Below are 9996 nucleotides of genomic sequence, written 5' to 3'. Positions count from 1 at the left end.
AGAGAGAGAGAGAGAGAGAGAGAGAGAGAGAGAGAGAGAGAGAGAGAGAGAGAGAGAGAGAGAGAGGTCATTTTGAACACAAACATTTAATAACTCATGCAGAGATGTATTTTAAGGGCATATACAATTCTTGATTAAAGTATATTATCTTTTATTGTTCTGCTTTCATTTTTCCAGCACAAGTTTAGATCTGTGTAAAGAATGTTTTTATTGCTTTTTGATTTTCTCAGTCATTTAAGCGAAAGAATAAAGTATGAGAAATGTGAATGTTTAAAGGGCTGTTTTACTGATAATGGTCACATTGTCTCAGAGGTCCATATTTACCAGTGCACACGTTTAACTGCAGCTGGCATGATTTAAACAGTGTGGTTTCATTTCCTGCCTGCAGTGTTTCTGTGTGTGACCCTCATCTTCATATGTTCATGATACTGTTTCATTCCCGGAGCAGTGAGTACAGTGGTGCTTGAAGCTTTCTGTATTTCTGCATCAATTTGACCTTCAACACACAAGTCCTAAACGTAGATAAAGAGAACCAAACCATCTGAGACAAAAATATTATACTCTGTCATTTATTTATTGAGAAAAAAGATCCATTATTACATATCTGTGAGAGACAAAAGTATGTGAACCTGGCTTCACCCAAAACCATGATAAGAAGTGCACCACCAGATACCTTAACCCTGAATAAAATGTTTTGATGTCCCATCAAACCATAAACATAAAGATACCAAAACATTATTTCCTTTTTACACCTGCCTACAGCCAAGACCAAAACATTATACTAAAGTGAATTAAATTTAAGTCTAAAATACCAGTAAAGATTGGCTGAATTCAGTGTTTTTGGTCTACCTGTCATGTTCTCGTTGACACCAGAGCAGGAGAGTCTACTTGTGCTAAAGCCAGGTGTGAAGGTACTGCTCCCATTACCAGGGGCTACACATCACGTGCAGGTGTGCACACACCACAGAAACTATTGTGGGTGACTTTGGAGATAGGGTTGATCTCCAGCCTTTGTAATAAGTTCACCTGTAAGGTGACACCAGCTTTGAAGTCAGAAGTGTGAATCATCCTACACCACAAACTGTCGTGTGTGTGTGTGTGTGTGTGTGTGTGTGTGTGTGTGTGTGTGTGTGTGTGTGTGTGTGTGTGTGTGTGTGTGTGTGTGTGTGTGTGTGTGTGTGTGTGTGTGTGTGTGTGAGAGAGACTAACCATAACTGATCTTGGTAGGGAGAAAAAGAATATTTAAAAAAAACAACAACATGTATGTTATATAAGCACTGCAAGTACAGTAAACATTTCAGACCAAACCTCATAACAAATATTGACGGTTTAATGATAACAATTTGGAAAGTTCCACAATGTATATTCAATAAAATGTGAGACCATGCCAAATATTGTTCCTCATCAACAAATCTGGACTACATTTTCTTTTTGAAGTTAGGGGTATATATCATAATCAGAATTAGAATTGAATTTACTGTTTTTTTAATAATTAAATTATTTCTGATTATGATTAGTGGTTATGCAGTACCTCACTGTGGACTACCACATTTCCCTCTTTTCTGGTCTTCAACTCTATTGCCTTTGTGACCCAGATCACCTGAATACCTATTTGATGTAACCCGGTGTTACATTTCCTACTGGGAGCGCTGAGCATGGCAGTAGTAATGCCGGACATTTAACCAACAGCTGTACGTTATTTCCCCCACCCCCCCCAGGATCCTGCTCTCATGTCTCTGATAGTGTGTTTCAGAGAAATAAAAGTTACTGTCCACGTAGAATATGATTTTATGTGTTGTCATGTGGCTCGATTGTATTATCATTAGAGCTTTGTTGTTCTTTGTTTATTGGGAACCCAAAAAACTTGCTTCTTCTACATTGTCCAATCATTTGCATTTGTAATTATTCTGATAACTAGATACAGTCTAATAATAATATCGTGCAGCACCTTATACTTTTTTTCTGTTTGGTAAGCCAGACTAGTCGTTAGGCCAGAGGTTAGAGAGGGTGGCCAGTCTCAGCCAGTCTACGGTGGAAAACTACATTTCCCAAAGTTCTTCGCGATCTCCCCCAACGACAACAAACTGGTTGTCAAGCCAAGTGGAGGTTCGGCTTCACACAGGATGAGGTAACATCTGTTACGTTTAGCATGACTTCTAATACAAACACGACCCTTAACTAACACAGTGAGCATCAGGGTGTCGTGTTCTGTGTCTCTTTCCTGTCATGTAAGAGCAGTTTTGTTGTGCAGGAGTGGTGGCGTGGCCAGGCTAGGCTAGGCTAGGCTAGCCAGGCTAGGCTAGGCTTGTCCAGAGGAGAGCAGCTCTACTCTCTCAGAGCGATGTCTCCAGGTCAGACACTGGCTTTGGGACCGGGGCAGATCAATGCGAGATTAACGGCACAATACAGTACAAATACAGTGCAATGAAACAAGGTTTTTAGTACTGAGCAGGAGTGCTAGCTAGGCTAGCTAACCAGCCTGTGTGCCGCTGCGAGCGTGAAGGTGTCAAATAACTTCAATGGCGAGTTAAACGGTTAGACAGTTTAACAACAATTAAAAACTATTTGTAATGATTTGGCCAAGGATTGGCTAGATGAAGGCTTCTTTTTATGTCCCAGATAGCAGACGTTTTACTGAACTGTGGATGTGGTCAGTATCTCTTATCTGCTCACATCCATCGTCTTGGTTTGCTCAGACTAGACTCAGCTGGATCTCTTTTAGCCCTTTTGGCCTGTTTCACTTCAGGAAGGTGTCTAGCTACAAAGCCAAGCCGCTAAATGCTTTCCCCCACGTTTCTCGTGGGAATGAGAGCCCAAACCCTGGCCAGCCTGCATCTTGCAGGAAACAATGCGCCGTCAGATTAGGCTCGCCGTGAAACACACACTACAGCAGGCAGTGCATGAATGCTGATGAGGTGAGTGTCTTACAGAGGGTCCATTCAGCAGTCAGTACTGTGAGTGCGTCCGAGGGCTTCCCTCTCTGAGAACATCGTTTGCTTGTGTGTTAGTCCACCAAGGGCGTGAGGACATCTGTCAGCCAAGAACCGGACAGTCCTACGATACACTGGTGGTGTCACCTTTTATTTCCTGCCCACATTGTTTTTGTGTGTGTGTGTTAGTTAATGAACAGTGCTTCGAGTTGCTTAGCTCCCTTTGTTTAGGTTGCTGTGTGGTTGTGGTAGAACAAGACCAGTCCTGTGCTGTGCTGTGTTTTTGAACTGGCCGAACTGTGCTGTCGGCTTGCCTGAGGCTCACCAGGCTCCACATAACCCCGCCGCACTCTCGCAGGTGTGGCCGCGTGCGTGCGTAACCATGGCACCAGGAGACGTGGTGCCAGAGCATGGGAAACAGCACAGGCTGAGGGACAAAGTCGCAGCGCTGCCGTCAGGCGCAGAGAGCGAGGCGGACGGCTCGTTCGTGTTCGAAGCACACGAGGCCTGGAAGGAGTTCCACACTTCCCTCCGACAGTTCTATGACAACGGAGAGCTCTGTGACGTCACACTCAAGGTAGTCATGGAAACCGAATGGGTTCTGTGTGGTTGGGGGAAGAAGTCTCTAGATCAAGTTTATTTATTTATTTATAGGCTTTTGCAAGGGAGACATACAGTATTTTTGGCACTCAGTTATGGCAAGCGTTGAGCAGCTCTCATCTTCTTCTGCCCAAACTGAAAACCCATTTGGTAGACACCGTGCTTTTAGAATCAATTTCTGTAATAGTCTGTAACAGAGATGTTCTAGCTGCAGCTGGTAGATGCTGTATGCTGTGTGTTTCTTAGACTGTTTTCATGTTTGTCTGTGTTATCTTTCACTTTATTTTTCTTGTTTTATTCTCCCCTTTCTCTCTCTTCTCCCCTTTTTCTCTCTCTCTCTCTCTCTCTCTCTCTCTCTCTCTCTCTCTCTCTCTCCATATCCCTTCTGTAGGTGGGCACTAAGTTGATACCATGTCACAAGCTCGTCCTGGCCTGCGTAATCCCCTACTTCCGTGCCATGTTCCTCTCTGACATGGCCGAAGCCAAGCAGGACCTTGTTGAGATCCGTGACTTCGACGGCGACGCCATACACGACCTGGTGCGCTTCGCCTACTCCTCGCGCCTCACACTGACCGTGGACAACGTGCAACCTCTGCTGTATGCCGCCTGCATCCTGCAGGTGGAGCTGGTGGCCCGCGCCTGCTGCGAGTACATGAAGGCCCACTTCCATCCCTCCAACTGCCTGGCCGTACGGGCCTTCGCCGAGAGCCACAACAGGGTGGACCTCATGGGCATGGCCGACCGCTACGCCTGCGAGCACTTCCGGGAGGTGGTGGAGTGCGAGGACTTCACCTGTGTGTCGCCACAGCACCTAAAGGCTCTGCTCGCCTCCGGAGACCTGAACATCCACTCGGAGACGCAGGTTTACAACGCCGCCGTCAAGTGGTTGAAGGCAAACCCTCAGCACCATGAGCTCTGGCTTGACCAGATCATGTCCCAGGTTAGACTGGCAATCGGTAAACATCACTGTGGAAAAAACCATGTAATCCATTTAAAAAAAAAATAATTTATCTCGTTGTGTAATTTTATAGCCGGCTCTTATTTTAAACTGAACACAGAAAGATGGATAGAAAGAAAAGATGGATGAATAGATAGATTCAATAGATAAATATTTACAGATAGACTGGTGTATCCCTCTCTGGAAATCCACAGGCATGGTTTAGAGGTGAGAGAAGCCCACCTTGAAATGCACGCGCAAACATTGGAGCCGTTGTTCTGGCGACGGTGTTAAAGGATGACATGTCAAGTCTGAAGAACTTTTGCCTTTTTCTGCACTAAAGCCCTATTAGGAAACTTAATTACCCTAAAAGCCACTGTGTTGACGTTACCGTCACGTTAGAGGGGTTCTGGTTACGCATTACATGGTATTATGTCTTGCGTGTTGTTGCCTCACCTGTGGCTGTTACATGTTCGTCCCCTGCAGGTACGTTTGCCGCTTCTCCCCGTGGACTTCCTCACGGGCACGGTGGCTAAGGAGGAGACCTTCAAATCCAACCTGAACTGCAGGGACTTGCTAGACGAGGCCAGGAACTACCACCTACACCTGAGCAACAAGAGCGTGCCTGACTTCGAGTACTCCATCCGAACCACGCCCCGCAAACACACGGCAGGTGAGAGGGGCGGGGCTCGGCCGTGCCTGTCACAGGTGCTTCAGTGGGGAGGGACTCGGCCCTGCCTCCTGCGTGGCTTTTATCTGCTTTTCTGGCATCTGCGTGTCTGCTTTTCCGGGAGATGCGAGTCTTGCGGTCCGATCACAGAGTTTTATGCAATTGCACATCCTAATGATGACTAAGCAGTTTTGTTCCACCACGCATTAAAGGATAGTGAAGATTTTATGTAGTTGTCATGGTGGTTGTGTGCACCGCGTCCTGCCCATATCACGGAATTACTTCTGTTCTCTGAGAAATCATAAACCATGTGATTTTAATTGTTCAGCCATTAACAGGTGTACTGAAATACTAATTAACAGGTGTGCTGAAATATTAATTAACGGGTGTACTGAAATACTAATTGAGCACCTAAAAGTGCAGAGCTTCTTATTCACTGGGTGTCACCGCTTGTCAGGTTTAGTTGACACCTACAGTCCTTAAGGGCAAAGCTACTTGGATTTATAAAAGTGGGCCCATTTTTAATGAAACTGTCCTACTATAACTTTTATGTTTTTGTTTTTTTTTTTCAATTTCATTAAGAATTTTTAGTTATATGATTATTTGGTGCTATTGTTTGTAATTTATCAATGAATTAATCAATTAAGCCCAATTTTGAAATGGCTTTACAGTGTGTCATTCTGAGGACTGGAACCCCACACAGGGATCTGCCCAGCATATCTGAGCTTATCACAGCATGACACCTTACGTTGTGTGTGTTGCTGCTGACCTCTGACCTTGTGCAGGTGTGCTGTTCTGCGTCGGGGGTCGTGGGGGTTCTGGGGACCCGTTCCGCAGTATCGAGTGCTACTCCATCAGCAAGAACAGCTGGTTCTTTGGTCCTGAGATGAACAGCCGACGCAGGCATGTGGGAGTCATCTCAGTGGGAGGTGAGAGAGAGTGAGAGTGAGAGTGAGAGTGAGAAGGGTGCAGGTGTGTCATGGATGATGGAGAGAACGGTATGAGGAAGAGATCAGAGACACAGAGCTGGTGGTGTTGGGTGTGTGAGCGGTAAGTTTGGAACGAGAGGTGAACATTGTGAACAAGAACAGCATAAAGCCATAACTGTTATGTAAAGATGTAGTCATTACGCAATGATTGCTGGAAGATTCAGAAACCAGTTTTAGAAAGTGCAGAAAATACACCCACAGCAAGGGAAGAAGGGTGTGAGATGTGATCTTGTTTTTAAAGAAACAAAAAAAAGTAACAAGGTGATTGTGAGCTGAACTGATGCTGCTGAGGTGTTGGAGAAAGCCGAACAGCTTCGGGGGGGGCGTGGGAGATTAGGGAATGTCGCTGCCTCCGTGTAACATGGCTGCCCCTGCAGGGAAGGTATACGCCGTGGGCGGCCATGATGGCAGCGAGCACCTTGGCAACATGGAGATGTTCGACCCTCTTACCAACAAGTGGATGATGAAGGCCTCCATGAACACTAAGAGGTACTGCACTGGGTCTAGAGTCCTTTCCCCCAAGCCTTGCCGTGTGTGTCTGTGTGTGTGTGTGTGTATGTGTGTGCGCGCGCGGGCGTACGCGAACACTAAGAGGTACTGCACTGCTGAGTATGGTCTTTCCCCAAAGCCTTGCCGATTTTGTGTGTGTGTGTGTGTGTAGGCGGGGGATAGCACTGGCTGCTCTAGGCGGTCCCATTTATGCTATCGGGGGGCTGGATGACAACTCGTGTTTCAGTGACGTGGAGCGTTACGATATAGAGTCGGACCGCTGGAGTGCTGTGGCTCCCATGAACACTCCTAGAGGAGGGGTCGGCTCTGTTGCTTTGGGGGTAAGCACAAAGGATCATGGGTATCTCAGTTCATTTATAGAAGAACAGAAGCCGCATGTGGCATGGATCTTCTCAGCCTCGCTGATTTTCAGATTTCTAAGCATCTCAGCTCTTGTGATGAAGTGAGTGACCCAGAGGCCTGTGCATCCTTCTCTCTGTGCCGGCAGAGTTATGTGTACGCCGTGGGCGGGAATGATGGGGTGGCCTCTCTCGCCAGCGTGGAGCGCTTTGATCCGCATCTCAACAAATGGACCGACGTTGCGGAGATGGGTCAGCGGCGCGCTGGGAACGGCGTGAGCGAGCTCAACGGCTGCCTCTATGTTGTGGGTGAGGAGGACGCACTCGCGATGCGCTCAGGGACGCGCTCTCTGTCTGTCTTTGCTCCTTACTGCTGGAACACAAGCAGGATGAAACGCCGTGTCTACAAGCAATGTGTTACTGTAGCACATTTCAAAAGAACTGTAGAGCAAATAATGGTCTAAAATAAATAAATGCATAGAAAATGTATTCAGAAATAACTACACGATTACTATGACAGCACAGCATCATGGTGACCCACAAACCAATCAAAACCCTGAGAGCCTTGTTATCAAAACCAAAAGAACAACAACATAAAGAGGAAAGAACAAATGTGGTGTACAGAATTCAGTGTAATAACTGCGACAAGAATTGTATGGGACAAACCGGCAGAAAATGATCAACCAGACTACACGAACATCAATTGGCCACTAGGAGGCATGATCCCCTTTCATTAATTTCAGTTCACGAGGCTCAAGAAGGTCATCAGTTCAATTGGCCCATGACGGCAGTCGTGACCCAGGCTAAGTCAAAGAAAGAGAGAGAGTTTGGTTTTCCACAAATCAGTTAACAGACACATTGATATTGACCCAATTTATCAACTACTACGACTTAAGGAAATAAAACGTCGAGGACAACAATCAAATCACACAAATTCGCTATTCGATAACCATTGAACTGTAAGAGCAACCAATGACAATCCAGACAAACAATCTACGACGCAACAAACCCTCTTCCTATCCAAACTAATGCATATCACGACACACATATTTCAAAGGTTCAGTAAATCACAGAAGTGTTGAATCAAAAATCTCTACATTTACGCAGGGCCTCTAAGAAGGAATCAGCAAAACATCAGCACTGATGTCCCATAGTGAGGGGGTTCTCAGGCCTGGCAAACAGACCAACAAATAAACACATTATAAAAAACACATTTAAGAGCCGAAATTCAGACCACACACAAATAAAATACAGCAATAACAAAATTGACAAAGCAATAAAATAAAATAAGATGCTAAAATACAATACAATAAAATAAAGTAAACGAACTAGGATAAAATTAACTACAGTGTAGGCACAGTCATAAGCTAAGGAGAAGCGTGCTAAGACAAGATTTAGATAGACGTCACTTCAGTTGGCATAACTTGCGTTCGTTTTGATGGAAGGAGTTTGTTGTTTTTGTTTTTTTTTTGTCTAGCCATGATGCAACATCTTCAGTGCGATTAGAATGTGTTTTAAGGACTGGCTATCCCTGGGTTTCGGTCGCAAATGTCACTTTGGTGTGTTCTAGTTTCCTGGATCAGAAAACCTGCGCTTATTTCATGGCATTTGCTGGTATATTTTAGTGGCGATTCTCTAGTGAACAGGTTTGCCATAAAGGCAAGGGTTGGTACACTGCTACACACCCTCACACCATCTTTCTTGTGTTTTCTACCTCTTCTGAACTCTTCTCACACTGTTGTGCATTCACATTCTGTAGTCCTGAGTGTGGTGTGTTATTGCTGTATTGCATTGTGCATTTGCAGTTTTCTAGTTCGAGTATATACAGAGTATGTGGAGGAATGACAATAAAACTTATCAGTAGAAGTGGGAAAATCTAACCAGGCAGAGTAACTGACTTTTATATCACGGCTGTTAACATTTCTAAAACGGGAGGGAGATGGAGAGATGGAGAGTGTGTAGGTGAAGAGTTTGTAAATAAGTGACCATTCATTAGGCTTAACACATGACACAGGGTGACTTTTATGGCCGGTGTGTTCATAGGGGTGGCTGTACCCTGTCAGTATGGAGGCCAGGCTTGGACTTTAGTTTAGAAAATGTGAAAATGTGATGTGTCAGCTTAGTGGTTTTATTACGGAGAGTTATACGGTGAAACTCAGAGCCCAGAACCTTCGGTGGCCGCACATTAAGAGACTAGACTGAGAAGTGTGTGATGACCCAGGAAACATCTCAGTAGCTGCCGTGGGGTAAAAATGTATGACCTGCTTTCACACATGCACACAGACAATCATCCCATACACTCCAGCTGAGAATATGAGAGAGTCTCCTCTGAGAGAGTCTGTGTCTGTCTGTCTGTCTGTGTGTGTGTGTGTGTGTGTGTGTGTGTGTGTGTCTGTCTGTGTGTCTGTCTGTGTGTCTGTCTGTGTGTCTGTCTGTGTGTCTGTCTGTGTGTCTGTCTGTGTGTGTGTAAGGCAGTCAAAATTGCTGTGAAGTACACAAGGTTTCCAGAGAAACAGGACGTTTCAGAGGTTCTTCATCAGTTGTGCCAGCAAAGTGCTTCTCGATCTTGTTTGTACTAGGAAAAGTAGATGTTTAAAATACAACATTCATTCTGAGAGTGTAGATCCGGTCTTTTGTTCTGAGTTCACCAGCTTCATTGCTCCCATAGCAGCAACTGACATTGCAAACAGACGTGTCATTAATAGTGTCCATTAGTATTAAAAAGCCTCGCCACTGGAAATGACAACTCCCTAACTCTGATGGTCTGAGGGTGTTCTAGAAACCGATCAGCAGGTCTTCTCTTGGTTTCTACAATATAAAGCTGATTACATGTCTTACCACTAATACATCAGACTCCCGCAGTGACGTATGAACAGAAAAGGAGGGGGGGGTGATCGATCCTTTTACGCCAGTTACTTCAGTGGCTGTGTTAATAAATGTGCATTCAGCACATCTAGAGCGGTTTATTATCCAAGTGGTCATTTATCTCTCTTGACAGGCGCGTCAAAGGACATAGAATGTT

General features: G+C 45.2%; 1 protein-coding gene across 3 annotated transcripts in view; it reads left to right on the top strand.

The window, feature by feature from the left end:
- Window positions 1–2080: 2080 nt before the first annotated feature.
- klhl8 (kelch-like family member 8) overlaps window positions 2081–9996 on the top strand; it is an 18396-nt gene continuing 10480 nt past the window's right edge. For 2 of the 3 annotated variants that reach the window (XM_027024304.2, XM_027024301.2), the window contains exons 1-8: window positions 2081–2128; window positions 3289–3507; window positions 3922–4470; window positions 4954–5140; window positions 5923–6066; window positions 6504–6615; window positions 6788–6956; window positions 7124–7283. In XM_027024304.2, coding sequence (XP_026880105.1) covers window positions 3313–3507; window positions 3922–4470; window positions 4954–5140; window positions 5923–6066; window positions 6504–6615; window positions 6788–6956; window positions 7124–7283 — 1516 coding nt within the window. In that variant the 5' untranslated portion in view covers window positions 2081–2128; window positions 3289–3312. The remainder of the gene's footprint in view (window positions 2129–3288; window positions 3508–3921; window positions 4471–4953; window positions 5141–5922; window positions 6067–6503; window positions 6616–6787; window positions 6957–7123; window positions 7284–9996) is intronic. The other variant, XM_027024303.2, reaches the window with a different exon arrangement.

The sequence above is a fragment of the Electrophorus electricus genome, chromosome 6 (genome assembly GCF_013358815.1).
Source record: "Electrophorus electricus isolate fEleEle1 chromosome 6, fEleEle1.pri, whole genome shotgun sequence".
NCBI lineage: Eukaryota > Metazoa > Chordata > Actinopteri > Gymnotiformes > Gymnotidae > Electrophorus > Electrophorus electricus.
This window is presented reverse-complemented; position numbering and strand designations above follow the sequence as displayed.